The following is a 16,089-nucleotide window of genomic DNA, read 5'->3' as shown; positions in this document are numbered from 1 at the left end:
ATATATTTGATATTAAAAAAAACAAAAAAAAATGATAAATGAGTATATAATTTAATGCTATTCTTTTAATTTTGTAAAATATCAAAATATATACTTAACTATTCAAAGTCCTCCGCTAAAAAAAAACAACCCTTATTATTCAAAATCTTGTTTGAATATTGCATGTTTATCAAGATTCTAGAGAGGATCAGAGAGGGGTGCTGCTATAATTGTGTTCTAAGCTTAAATGTGTTGATCAACTCAATGAATCTTAAGATGACACCCATAATAATGTTGATCACCTCAAGAACATTAGAACGGTTGTCCTGTCTAATTTGATACTTTCATTTTTTACCCATAAATACCAGCTAATTTAAAGAAAAAATGTATTTAGCAACATGAGTTACAACATTATTAAAAAATCTGCATAAACAGTTATCCGGTTGAGACCAACACAATAGTGTAAACTACAATTCAGTATCAATGTGTTCATTAAATAATAGAAAATAGTGTGCCATTGAAACAAGCACCTGGACTAGACCCCTCAAATTTCTCCAGCAGACAATTGTCTTAGTGAAAACATTTTATTGTTTTCATGAGATTACCACACAATTAGAAACATTTGCACCAAGCACTGCTCAACCCCTTCAATTTTCAAAATTAACTCCTTGAGACATAATAAAATCTAAGCTTATCTCATGCATTGTTACAAATCTGAGTAGAACCAGACATACATATCAATTCAAACAACAAACTGTCTTACTTTCCACCATTTAGAGACCATGATTTTCAGATATATGTCAACCACTAAGAGAAAGTGAAAAATATGTAGAAATATTAAAGCACAGGCAAAACAAAAGAAGTTCAATCCAGATAAGGAACATAAGGTTAACTCAAGCAGAAGCAGGAGTGTCCTTGACTGATTGGCGCCATGCATATTCTCTCGCACCTTCCTTGTCAACAATTTTGATTACAAAGTTTGGTGGTGCCACAACCAACCTTGACCTGATCTCCAAAATGCACTTATCAACAAGATCAACTGCTTCTTCCACGGACATTCCACTATGGAAGTGTCTGTCCATCATTGATAGAGAAAAATAGGAACCATAACCAAAAGCTCCCTTTTCAAGTTTGTGAAGTGTTGCAATGTAGTCAATATAGTATAGTGATGGCCCTGTCTCTTTGTCATAACCAGCAAGAAGAATATTCACAGAGTAGGGATTCTAAAGAAGAAAAAAATATAAATAAACTTATTATCCATAATCACAAATTCACAATGCAGCAAAACAACATAAATTTAAGCATATCAGTAGCTGAATTTATAAATGCTTTTTTAATTCTTTTCTACAACTCTATGGATCAATATCAGTATAGGTACGGGTGTCAAGTCTCCCATGGTTGGAGAATATGTTTTTTCTGCACATACAACTGTAACTTGACAAGTTATTTATTTTATATAAAAAACTTTTATAGATAGTAAAAAAGATTTCAGCACTAACAACAAAAGAAAGAACAGAAAGTCTTATAAACAGACTTTTATTAAGAAAAATAATCTACATAGTTCTTATAACTTAAGTAATGGAATATAAATCGAGACAATTGAGCAGGACTTATTAGGATATCGCCACTTATTCCAGACCCCCACTTATTGATAACAAAATATTAGTCTACAGCTTAAGAAACCGAATGATACGATAATCCTAAAAGCATCTTAAGTTTCCTTAACCGATCAGGAGAAGCAAAACATAAACAACAAAGAGGTACAAGTTCATCTTACACTCATCACCTAGACCAAAATCATATAGCAGCAAGAAACAAAAAAACCTACGAAGCAATTTTTTCTTTTTTCTTTTTGATGCAAAAGAAGTAATGTTTCTACCCCTAACAATAGTCATAGTTTTGGGTTACTTATTTGTATATCTATCTTCTTTCTCCAAAGTAAGAGATTCAACTTTAGAATGAAGATAAACTAATGATTTTCTGTGTGCAAAAACACCCAGATGACAAACTAAATCCAAAAATTAAAATATAGCATTAGATCAACCCATAAAAGCAGTAGAATAAAAAAAAATGCTTACTAATTATTAGGGTTTCGAAAAAAATTAAGTAAAATTTAGAAAAAGAGGGATATTTGGATACCTTGCGGAGGGCGGTGGCGAGCTCACCACGAGTGAAATTCGCGGCGGCGGCGGTGGTTAGAGGGATTCCGTTACGGAACTGATACAAAGCCACGTTTTTTTGAATGTACTCAGTAAACTGAACCCTAAAAATTTAAAACAAATGAATCAAAATCAAAATACTGAACCCTAAAAATCTAAAATAAATGAATTAAAATCAGAAGTTGTATTTAGAAATAGAAGAAGAAGAAGAAGATAATGAGAAAGTGAAACCTGTCACCGGGTTCGCCACTAGCGGCGATTAGTTTATGTGAATCGAGGAACATGATCTTGTCTTCGTTGGACTTGTGAACGAGAATACTATGCACAGCAGATGTATCAGCGACCACAATCGCGAAACCATTACCGACTAATCCGAATACGCACTCCATGGTTTCTTTCTTTCTCCTCTCTCACTGGATCCTTCAACTTCAGAGGTTTTCTGTTTTCTAATTACCGTATTGTTGTTATTTATGTGGAAAAAAACACCGAGCCCATTGCTTGTTCCAAAAGAATGGTTATATTAATAATAAATCAGTAAATAGATTTTACACTAAATTATATATATACATATATATAAATATTTATTTTTTAAAAAAATGTATTTACAGAAGGCATCTTTCTTAGTGAAGTCCAAAAGTGACTTCTTAAAGGCAAAGCCATTATTGTTTTCATATATATATATATATAATACAAATTTAATTAAAAAAAAATAGATGATTTAGAGTTGCGTTTAACATTTAAAAAGTTTTTTTTTAGTATAATCAAATAATCCATATAGTTCATATTTTAAAATTGGAATTGACGTTAAAAAAAAGTGTCAAGAAAATTTAGGTATATCAGTTAACATACTCGAAAATATTGTTTAAATATTATAAATAATTGTAGTCATTCTACGTAATTTTTATCAAATTGTGTTGTTTTTTTTAATGAATTTTAATTATATATATATTATTAACTGGAAAATAATAATAATAATGTTTTTAAGAAGTTTTCTTAAAAAAGTCGTCATTTACAAATGCAGTTTGTAACTAAAAAAATGGTATTTCAGCATATAATTTTTAAAATATAATATTTTTGTAAAAAAAAAATTAAAATAGGGTTCTAAAAAAAACACTAAATTACTATTTTGTTGATTTTTTTTTACTTAAATGTAGTTTTGTTTATGTGATGACTAAAATTGATTTGAGTTAATTGATTTTATAAGATACATTTTTGTTAAAAGTGAATTGAATATACAATAATGTATGTTTTGATATATTTAGTTAAAAGTGAGTTTAATAATAAATTTAAGTATAAAATACATGTTTTGACTCAAAAGGTACAATGATAAGTTAGAATCAATTATACTCGTCAACATCCAAATATGTCAAAATTAAAATTACAATTCCAAAATTAATTTTAATCCCCTCTAAAATTGTAACCAAACACACATTTAATGATACGACGGTTTAATAAACTAACGTGACATCTCTCTATTAAATGGTAGAAATCATGTCATTGAGTTAATTGTTTTTAAAATATTCTTTTAATTTCAAAATATTATATTAATTAAAAATAGATTCATAATATTAAGATGAAAGGCTTAAAGTGGTGTTGTTGGGTGTATGTATGAGAGGAAGATGTTGTTGGATATATAACTCACAGAGCCTCCGTAACAAAGTGACATTTCACCTGCACTATAATATAATTTAGCTTCAAAATTTAAACTTAATTACTGCTATCCATTTAATTAAGTCTGATGATATTTGTTTTGACTAAGAAAAAATTGAATTCATAAGAGTTAATATAGAAAAAAAATACTCTTTAAAAGATTTATAATATTAAATTTCTTTTGTACCACACAAGTAATAATAATAATAATAAGTTTTTTAGGCGGTAAAAGTGTAAAAACATAGTTTTACATGGTTAATGCCAAATTTTAGTGTCATAGAGATTAGCCATATTATATTTTCATAGAAAATTCTGCTTGATACAATTGAAATTTGCAATTCTAATCTCATCTAAATCAATATTTATACCAAATTTTCTCTTCACCTAAATCTAAATCTCAATTGGTACATGTCAATGGATATCATTTCCAAGCGACGTCGTTTTAATCCCCCACAGTCACCTATTTGTCTAGAGGATTCATCTGCATCTGAAGCTACTTGTAATCAAATTGTTGGTAATTATGATTACTCTCAAAATCCAACTTCAACTGGGGAGCCAAATGATAAACAACTATTTTCTCTAGCTAAGTTTATTCGATTCAAACACTGCAACCAAAAAGATTTCGCCAACTATGTTTGAAAAATTCCTACAAGCTTGTCGTTGGTGCAAAGAGAAGATTGAAAAAGAGATGTATATGTTTAGGTATGTATTGTTTGTCTTTTCTCATTTATCTATGCTTTAACAAATTTTCAACATTAATCGTATATAATCTTAATAGATCATTTGTTAATAGATCATTTGATGCACATGATATGCGAATAAATAAGATAATTGTATCATTTTTTTGTCTCAATCCAATACTTGATGAAACAATAAGACATAATAAGTTAATTATGAAATTAATCTTATTTTATCTCTTTAATTAAAAAATTTATCATAAATATGAGTTGAATTAGAAAACAAATATCATACAAAATTAATTTACTAACTTATCCTTTTTAAATATAATTTAAAATATTAAAAATTTAACTTTAATAAAATACAAATAAAAAAATGATATTGAAATAAAAATAAAATATTAATAATTAAATTTAAAAAATGTATATGATTTTGTCATAAGGGTAATTTTGTAATTTACATAATCCAAAAATTAAATCATATTGAAACAAGAATATTTAAAAATAAAAATATTATTAAAAAATATGAATATCAATTGACTTTTATTAACAAATTAAATATAACTTTTTGCAGGGATAGTTTAGGAATTTCACATGTATATATATAAATCTTTATTTAATTACTCATTTTTAAATTAAATTTATTTATTTAGTAAAGTCAATGATTTTTTAAAATTATTTATATGGTAGTTTAAAAAATTTGAAAATATTATAAATTAATTTGAAGAAAATATGAAATTGATTTCAATGGTAAGTTTGTCATATATATATATATATATGATGTCATTATACGGTTTTGTCCAAAACCAGAATATGTTGAAATCTTATTATTTTGTTATCCTATGTGCATGTAAAAGATGACACACATTTAAGTTTGATATAAATTATATAATAAAGACATAATAAGATAAATAGATAGAAATAGTGTATGATATGGCCATGATAAATCATCATGTTATGTGTTAATTTGATGTGCATATTTATAAGATTAGTTTATTATATTTGATATATAATAGATAATCAAATGATATGATACATATTGTGATAAAATAGTAAATTTATTTTTGTAATTTTTTTTTTTTTCAAAATAGTATGCATATATTTTTTTTAATAAAATAAATAAAAAATATAAATAATCTATAAAATAATTTTATATATTTGAAAAAAGTGTTTATGCTACTAAAATAAAAATAAAAAAAATGAGCAAAGACATATATTATTAATGAGCAAAAAAGCATATATTATTTATGAGAAAAAAGCATATATTATGAACAAAGATTTCAAAATATAAAATAAATTAGAAAGCCATCAATTATGTAAGGTTACAAGCCAATTTTCCAAAATAGAATGTCATTATATAATCGGACTTAAAAAAGCTTTATTCCATTATTGAACTAATATAATTTATTTATAAATAAACAATTTTTTGTTCTAAATTTTAAACTCAATTTATATTTTTATTTAAGTGGGTGTAGTTGGACTCAATAAAGCGCATTGTCATTTAAGTTTTGAATGGTTGAAATATATATATATATATTGCGATGTGACGAGTTTACCACGAGTAAAATTTGCAGCGGTTGTTAGAGGGATTTTGTTACGGAACTAATACAAAACGACATTTTTTTTTAATGTACTTAGTAAACGTAGTCCTAAAAAGTTAAAACAAATGAATCAAAATCAAAATACTGAACCCTAGAAATCTAAAACAAATTAATCAAAATCAAAAGTTGTAGTTAGAAGTTAGAAATAGAAGAAGAGATTAGTTTATGTGAATCGAGGAACATGATTTTGTCATACTTGTGAACGAGGATAGTATGCACCACAGATGTATTAGCAACCATAATTCTAAAATCATTACCGAATACGCACTCCATTGTTTCTTTCTTTTTTCTCTCTCACTCAATTGTTCAATTTGAGAGATTTTATGAATACCGAATTATTGTTATTTATGTTGAAAAAAACACTCAACCCATTGTTTGTTCCAAAAGAAGGGTTATATTAATAATAAATCAATAAATAAATTTTACACTAAATTATATATATATACATATATATAAATATTTATTTTTTAAAATTGTATTTACATATGGCATCTTTGTTAATGAAGTCCAAAAGTGACTTTTTAAATTTATTATTTTTTTCAGCTATATATATATATATATATATATATATATATATATATATATATATATATATAATTCATACATATATAACACAAAAATATAAAAAATCGCATTTTATAACTGAAATTGACGTTAGAAAAAAGTGTAAAGAAAATTTGGGTATACGGTTAACTAATCATACTCGAAAATATTGTCTAAATATTATAGATAATTATAGTCAATCTACGTAATTTTTATCAAATTGTGTTGTAATGAATTTTAATTATATATATATATATATTTTTTTTTTTGTTAACTGGAAAATAATAATAATAATATTTTTAAGAAGTTTTTTTAAGAAAGTCACCATTTGCAAATGCGATTTGTAACTAAGAAAAAAAAATGGTATTTTAGTATATAATTTTTAAAATATAGTAGTTTTGTAAAAAAAAATTAAAATAGGGTTATTGAAAAAAAAACACTAAATTATTATTTTGTTGATTCTTTTTTACTTAAATGTAATTTTGTTTATGTGATGACTAAAATTGGTTTTATAATATATATTTTGGTTAAAAGTGAGTTGAATATTCAATAATTTATGCTTTTATATGTTTAGTTAAAAGTGAGTTTAATAATAAACTTCAATGTAAAATACATATTTTGACTCAAAAACTACAAATTATAATTTGAAGTTAGAATCAATTATATTCGCCAGCATCTAAATAGAATCTAAATATGCCTAAATTAAAATTGCAACCAAACGTACTTAATGATAGGACAGTTTAATAGGCCAATATAGATATCTCTCTATTAAATGGTGGAAATCATGTCATTAAGTTAATTGTTTTTAAAATATTCTTTTAATTTCAAAATATTATATTAATTAAAAATAGATTCATAATATTAAGATGAAAGTCTGATTTTGTTTAATATGTGAATGTGGGTGGCTGTGGTTTTGAGGAGAAATATTTAGATGTGAGGCTTAAAGTGGTGTTGTTTATGTATGAGAGGAACATGTTGTTGGATACATAACTCATAGAGCCGCCATACCAAAGTGACATAGAATTTGGGTGTGAATAGTTAGATTTGACCTGCACTATAATATAATTTAGCTTCAAAATTTAAATTTAATTAATGTTATCAATTTAATTAAGTCTGATGATATTTGGTTTGACTAAGAAAAAATTGAATTCATAAGAATTAATATAGAAAAAAAATACTCTTTAAAAGATTTATAACATTAAATTTCTTTTGCACCACACGATTTATAATAACAATAATAATAACAATAATAATAATAATAATAATAATAATAATAATCAAAAGGTTTTTAGGCGGTAAAAGTGAAAAAGCATAGTTTTACATGGTTAATGCCAAATTCTACTGTCATAGAAAGCCATATTCTATTGTCATAGAAAAATCTGTTTTTATACAATTTAAATTTGCAATTCTAATCTCATCTAAACTAATATTTATACTAAATTTTTTCTTCACCTAAATCTAAATCTCAATTTGTACATGTTATCAATCTCAAAGGACGTCACTTTGATTTATTACGGTCATTCATTTATTTAGAGGGTTCATATGATAATCAAATTGTTGGTGATTATAACCTCAAACATTGTTGGGAAGCCACGTGATAAACAATTATTTTCTTTGAGTTTGTTCAGTTCAAACACTGAAAGGATTTCGCCAACTACGTTTGAGAAATTCTACAAGCTTATCACTAGTGCAAAGAGAAAATTGAAAAAGAGATTAATATGTTTGGGTATATATTGTTTGTCTAATTTTCTCTTTTACCTATACTTCTTAAATTTCCAACATTAATCGTGTCTATATCCAAAATCCCCAACTTAGTCTTAGACGTTGTATATTAAAGACAAGAAACAAATTATATTCGTTGTTAGATAATTTCTAATCTTAAGAGTTAACTTAATGTACATGATACGAGAATAAATAAGATAATTATATTATATATTATCTCAATTCAATATTTGATGAAACAATGAAACATAATAAGTTAATTATGAAATTAATTTTATTTTATCTCTTTAATTAAAATTCTTATTATGAATATTAGTTGAATTAGAAAACAAATATCATACAAAATTAATTTACTAACTTATTTCTTTTAAATATAATTTAAAATATTAAATATTTAACTTAAGAAAATATAAATATATATATATAAATCTTTATTTAGTTACTCATTTTTTAAATTGAAGTTATTCATTTAGTAGAGTCAAAGATGTTTTCTTAAATTATTTAATTATTTATTTATATATTAGTTTATAAAATTTATAAATATTAAAAATTAATGTAAAAAAACATGACATTGATTTACGAGGTAAGTTTATCACTTAAATATAATATATACATATATACATATATATATATATATATATATATATTTAACTCTTATTTGAATCATATATTTTGTTTAAGAATTTTTTAAAATGCTTTATCATATGTCATAAGATTATTATATTTACTTTTTCTAAAATTAGGTTCATCCATATACATGTTAAAATCATTTTAATAATCTTATGACATATGATAAAGCATTTTAATTATATAAGAATAAATGTAGTTATTAATATTTTTTAATTATAATAGTTGATTGTAATATAAAATGTCTGTAAAAAAGTGTAATATAAAATTAACTCATTCAAAAAAGTTTATTTGACCTGCACTATAATATAATTTAGCTTCAAATTTTAAATTTAGTTAATGTTATTAATTTAACTAAATATGATAATATTTATTCTGACTTAGGAAAAATTGAACTCAGAAAAATTAATATTGAAAAAAAATACTTTTTAAAATATTTATAATATTAAATTTATTTTGCACCACACAAATAATAATAATAATAATAATAATAATAATAATAATAATAATAATAAGTTTTTTATGCGGTAAAGTGAAAAAACATAGTTTTACATGGTTAATGCCAAATTCTAGTGTCATAGAGATTGGCCATATTCTATTGTCATAGAAAATTCTGCTTGATACAATAGAAATTTGCAATTCTAATCTCATCTAAATCAATATTTATACTAAATTTTCTCTTCACCTAAATCTAAATCTCAATTGGTACATGTCAATGGATATCATTCCCAAGCGACGTCGTTTTAATATGCCACGGTCACCTATTTGTCTAGAGGGTTCATATGCATCTGAAACTACTTGTAATCAAATTGTTGGTAATTATGATTACTCTCAAAATCCAACTTCAACCATTGTTGGGGAGCCAAACGATAAACAACTATTTTCTCTTGGTTTCTTCGGTTCAAACACTGCGACCAAAAATATTTCGCCAACTATGTTTGGAAAATTCCTACAAGCTTGTCGCTGGTGCAAAGAGAAGATTGAAAATGAGATGTATATGTTTGGGTATGTATTGTTTGTCTTTTCTCTTTTATTTATACTTCACAAATTTCCAACATTAATCGTATCTATATCGAAAATATCCAACTTAGTCTTTGAGTTTGTATATTAAAGACAAGAAACAAATTATATTCGTATATAGATAATTTATAATCTTATAATTTGATGCATATGATATACGAATAAATAAGATAATTGTATCATATTTTGTTTCAATTCTATACTTCTGAAACAATAAGACATAATAAGTTAATTATGAAATTAATCTTATTTTGTCTCTCTAATTAAAATTTTTTCATGAATATGAGTTGAATTAGAAAACAGATATCAGACAAAATTAATTTACTAACTTATCCCTTTTAAATATAATTTAAAATATTAAAAATTTAACTTTAATAAAGTACAAATAAGAAATTATATTGAAATAAAAATAAAATATTAATAATTAAATTTAAAAAATGTATATGATTTTGTCACAAGGGTAATTTTGTAATTTACATAATCCAAAAATTAAAACATATTGAAACTAGAATATTTAAAAATAAAAATATTATTAAAAAATATGAATATTAATTGACTTTTATTAACAAATTAAATATAACTTTTTGCAGGGATAGTTTAGGAATTTCACATGTATATATATAAATATTTATTTAGTTACTCATTTTTAAATTGAATTTATTTATTTAGTAAAGTCAATGATTTTTTTAAAATTATTTATATGTTAGTTTATAAAATTTGAAAATATTATAAATTAATTTGAAAAAAATATGACATTGATTTCAAAGGTAAGTTTGTCATATATATATGATAAAAATCTCATTATTTTGTGTGTATGTGATGTCATTATAGGATTTTGTCCAAAACCAGAATATGATAAAATCTCATTATTTTGTTATCCTACGTGCATAAAAGAGATATATAAGAGATACACACATTTAAGTTTGATATAAATGATATAATAAAGACATAATAAGATAAATAGAGAAATAATGTATGATATGGACATGATAAATTATCATGTCATGTGTTAATTTGATGTGTTAATTTGCACCAACATAAAGGAGGGTTTTATTTTTCACTCGACCTTTTTTTAAGCACTATTAAACTCCTTCAATTTTCAAAATTAACGCCTGGTATAATAAAATGTAAGCCTATCTATGTATGTTACAAATCTGAGTATAACTAATCATGCATATTAATTCAAACAACAAGTCTTAATTTCCATCATTTAGATACTACGATTTTAAGATATATTTGAAAATCACTAAGAGTGAGTGAAAAATAAAATGTTGAAATATTAAAGTACATGCAAAATAGAAGAATATAGTCAATATTCTTCAAGTTTGTGAAGTGTTGCAATATAGTCAATATAGTATAGTGATGGTACGTATGTCTCTTTGTCATAACCAGCAAGAATGATGTTCACGAGGTAGGGGTTATAAAGAAAACCAAATTCTAAGTATAAATAAATTCATTACTCATAATCACAAATTCATAATGCAACGTCGCTAATGAATTACATCAAATCAACATAAATCTAACCATATCAGTTACGAACAAACTCATGACACTGAATTTAATGAAATAGAATGACAATATGTATTTCAAAATTTAAATAATTAAAATAAAAAATACTAACGAATGTCTTTGTGATTTTAGTGGTCACTTGTTAAAGAAACAAAAGATAATTTTTTTTTTTGAAAATAGTGCATCCCATATTAAAAAGTAATATCTTTACGTTTTTTTTATTTTATTTTAATTTATTAACAAGTGCATTTAGTGTTTGTAACGTTGACAATTCCATAAAATTGATTAAAATTTGTAATATATCAAAATTAATGTCAATATAAATCAACTAAACACTACAATAAGACGAGAGAATCAAATAGTACCACACCCGTCAATTAATCGAACTGACATCAATAAATCACCATCGACAAAAGTCAGTGTTTCAAATAACTTTTAATATACAATAATATTATTTTTAAATTAAAAAAATAAAATGAATTAAAGTTCGCATGTTAAAAGTTTCAAAAGTATAAAATTAGTTGTTATATATGTACTAACAAATAAAGTTGTGGATGTTAAATAGAATTAGGAGTTACACATTGATTAAAACATAAATGTTAAGCAAAATATATATTTATTGTTTCAAAATTTTAAGTGAATATTTAATGTCAAATCCCTCCTGACCTAGCAAACCTTTACACTAATAGACAATCATATCTCACATTAGCAAATGTCTGTATTGTAATTATAAGAAGTTATTAGCAATTGTAGTGTCGCATCATTACCCAAATTGAATCCTCTCATATTCTTTTCTCTTCATTGATTTATTTCTTTAATGAAGACTAAGAAATAGATATATTGATGGTACAATACAGGAAAATCCTTCTAAAAAATAATGATTTATTATCTAAAATATATAATAAAATTTGAACTTGATATTTAACAAATTTGAGTAATAACATTCTACCAATCTTGCATAGACACCTTATGTTCAAAGTGAAAATTAAAATTCAACCCAAAATATTAATGTTTTACATGGGGATGAAAATATGTCATACTAACTAACAGGGTCTACGACTTAATTTACGTAAAGCTCATGCTATATCAGATTTTTTTTCTTAAATAGACAAGGCTAAGCCTTCTAAAAAAGCATATTTAGTTAAAATATTATACTACAGACCACATAAAAGCCTTTTAGACCTATTAGGTCGGTCTATTTAAATAAATATAAATAATATTGTTTTATTACTATAATTATTATATTAAATTTGAATCTTTTTGTTATATATTAAACTTTTAGTAATTTACACATATTATTTCATTTAGTTTATGATATATTTAAATGTAATTATAAAAATATAATTTAAGTATAATGTATATAAAGTCATATTATTTAAAAAGTGATGTTAAATATCAAAATAAAACTTAATTTTATTTACATATTAACTCGTTTATCTATTTAAAAATATTTGATTACTTATTCAAAAATGTTAAAATGAAATAGGTTTTTAAGTAAGCTAACCTGTCACATCAGACTTCTATCAAATCAATATTCAAACCTAAAAAGTAAGCCTATGACACACCACAGACCAGACTATGTCTTGAATTTTTTGACAGACCACATATCAGACTTAGACCTTGAACTTTTTGACAGATTCAAACATAGCACAACTTAACTCGACTAAGCCTATTCTCACCTCTATTTATTTATGTGTAATCTAATTTTAGAATGCCTAAATCAATAACTAAGTCCAAGTAACCCTCTTCATTCAATTCTACTTTAATTAGGCTTGATATTGATTATATTTAGGTCATAACAGTAATTGTTTTTATTATTACATTTAATTAATGGAGAATTTATATAGATTATTATTGCACTTTCTTTTGGGTACTAGTTATCGCACTTATTTATTTATATAGATTTAGAACGTAAACACATAAATAGCTAGTCATAAGATTCTAATTGGTTCATTGGATATTGCATTAGTGAAGAAAAAAAAATTGGACACAAATTCTATCATCATACAACGTCTAAACATATGATTTTTATTTTTATTTATTAACATTTTATCTCTTTTTAGGTGAAGATGATGAGAAAAAGACATTAATTTAGAGTGTATTTTATATAGTGTATGATATACAATATTAATTGTGTTGAGAAAAACAAGTAAAAATACAATTTCAAAAGAAATAGTAATTGAAAAAAAAAAATTTAAATATAAGACAAATTCAATTTTTAACGTAAAAAACTTCCTACGAAATCTAAACAATAAAAATTAATAATAATATTAACGTGGAAAAAATTAATAATATCAAAATTGGTGGATTGTGTCCAAATAATATTATTCACTACAAAAATAATTTTACTCAATTTACATACTCAATTGTTCTAAAAAACAGTATTTTATCTTGATGATAACTCTATGAGGTAATGTTACTATAATTAATTTGAAAATTGCAGAGCCTTTCGTGCATTTTGCTCTCCTGAATGTCGAGAAAATCAGATGGTATCAGAAAATTATATTATTGTTGAATCCAAATCAAAGTCAGCTAACAAGGAAGCAGATGGCATTCATAAAAAATGATTCAATGCAGTCATTTTGTTTTTCTTTTCAGATAATAAACTCAACTTTTATTAATTTTCAACTTACAAAGGTACTCAACAAACAATTGTTATAAGTCCCTTTTTATTATTGTTATTTTTATTGTTTCATATGAGAATTACAAAACTCATTACTTGATTGCAAATTTTGAATAAGTATGTATTGAGAAGTACATGTTTCAACCTTATTATGCTTACTCAATTTTTAATTAGATATTTGGCCATTTTGGTTGTGGTTTTTTTTTACCATGTTTCAGAAAATCATTAGAATTTTAGAAAAAAAGGTACATTTTTCAATAAAATATATTTAAAATTGAAATATAGATTTATATTTAAGATTAGACTTTAGTGTACTTTTGAAACAATAACGTGTAGATACTCTAAAATAGAAAAATACTTATGTTAAATATGAATCAAATATCGATACTACATGGAAATTTGAGATAACAAAATCTATATTATTGAATATAAACTGAATGTTAAAGATGTGAAAGTAATTTGGTTAGCTGCTACTAAGATATTTGGCCGAAGAGAAATGATATTTTGTTTAAAGACAACGTGGTGAATTTGATGGAATTGATAGAAAAAATTAAAAGAAAAAGAATGTCATGGTTTTAGTTTTTTTAATTAAGAGGGTATAAGTAGAAATTTTGTTTACTCTTGATTGGTGGAATAGAGTTGGTCATCTAGTTAGATGTATGATGAAGGAGTTTATTACTATACCATGTTAAAATTCACCTCATTCAACCCTTAAGCAATGAAGAAACAAACATGCTGATTTATGTTAGCCACATAAAATAGCTACTATTCCAAAGTGAATTAGCTGAAATATCTGAATTTAAGTTTGGTATGGTTGGGTATGTTACAGCTTCTGTTTTCTTTTAGTGACATAAATTCATTTCATTTTCATCTCAGTAATAGAAGAAATACAAGTTGAAAAATCAAAGTTAAATAAATAACATATATATATATAACAAAAATGATTAAATAAATTTTGCGTCTTTCTAAAATTTTTCTTTAGTTTATGTAAAGAAAAAAATCACATATAAAAACATCAACATGTATTTTTGAATGATTTTTTTACATAAATATTTACATTATAAAAGTTGATTTATAATTCAATATTTTAAAGACTTTTATTTCAAAATTTTATAGAACTAAACTTATTTAACCCAAATAATAATAATAATTGAAAAGGGAAGCATGAGAACCTGTCTTGAGCCTTTCTAGCAACTAGTTTGCTAAATTAATTAATTAAAAAATTAACACAGCAATATAAAGAAGAGCACGCTAGTTGATGATGATGACAAATCTACCTTTAACAGTAAAATCACTGCAATCTCTGGAATTCTATCATTAATTAACTATAAATTCCTTTCTTTTTCTTTTGTACATTTTCTTTTTCATCATAGTATACATCAAATTTATCATTTTTTTCAAAATTAGAAACAAACAAAAATTAGTACACCACCAAATGATGATTTTGACAATGTTTCACTTTCATTCGGTCATCATGAATATTCTCCAAAAATAATTAAAGAATCATGGATAAAAAAATGTCTTCTTCTTCATCCTCACTCCTGCACAACAACAATAAAAAAGTTTTTATCATAAGTATGCGTGCAGCATGCGTATCACTAGTAATTTAAGGTAAATAAGTAAATATTTTCTGATTAGAAATAGATATTACTAACATTAATGAAAGAAGAATATTATTTATTTATAGTACCTAATAATGATTGTGCAAGATGTAGTACGGAGCATTGAGACATTGCTTTTTGAGTGTTTGTTAATTGGGTATCATATCAAATTATGCACAAGTAGTGAGTGTAGTGAACATAACAAGATGATGATGATGTTGATGGAATCTTGTGATCATGTGTTGGGTAAGGCATGAGACATGAGTAGTGTTAAACAAAATTACATATTAGGACCTGACAAAGAAAAGGTAAAGTTGAAAACAAATTAGACATAGAGATAGAGGTTGTGGCCAAAAGCAAAACCAAATAAAGCATGAA

General features: G+C 24.4%; 2 protein-coding genes across 3 annotated transcripts in view; both read right to left on the bottom strand.

Annotated features, from left to right (window-relative positions):
- Positions 1-443: 443 nt before the first annotated feature.
- LOC101491729 (proteasome subunit beta type-2-A) lies at positions 444-2,604 on the bottom strand. Its single transcript, NM_001365050.1, has 3 exons — positions 2,370-2,604; positions 2,119-2,242; positions 444-1,202 (listed from the first exon to the last, which is right to left on the bottom strand). The coding sequence occupies exons 1-3, from the start codon at positions 2,525-2,527 to the stop codon at positions 873-875; spliced, it is 612 nt and encodes a 203-aa protein (NP_001351979.1). The 5' UTR covers positions 2,528-2,604; the 3' UTR covers positions 444-872.
- A 12,780-nt stretch (positions 2,605-15,384) lies between these two features.
- LOC101491413 (type IV inositol polyphosphate 5-phosphatase 7) overlaps positions 15,385-16,089 on the bottom strand; it is a 5,427-nt gene continuing 4,722 nt past the window's right edge. Inside the window, exons 12-13 of one of the 2 annotated variants that reach the window (XM_004511331.4) lie at positions 15,801-16,005; positions 15,385-15,651 (exon numbers count right to left, since the gene is read on the bottom strand). The gene's annotated coding sequence lies outside the window, so the exon portion shown is untranslated. The remainder of the gene's footprint in view (positions 15,652-15,800; positions 16,006-16,089) is intronic. The other variant, XM_073364676.1, reaches the window with a different exon arrangement.

Source organism: Cicer arietinum, chromosome 8 (genome assembly GCF_000331145.2).
Source record: "Cicer arietinum cultivar CDC Frontier isolate Library 1 chromosome 8, Cicar.CDCFrontier_v2.0, whole genome shotgun sequence".
In the NCBI taxonomy this organism is placed as follows: domain Eukaryota; kingdom Viridiplantae; phylum Streptophyta; class Magnoliopsida; order Fabales; family Fabaceae; genus Cicer; species Cicer arietinum.
This window is presented reverse-complemented; position numbering and strand designations above follow the sequence as displayed.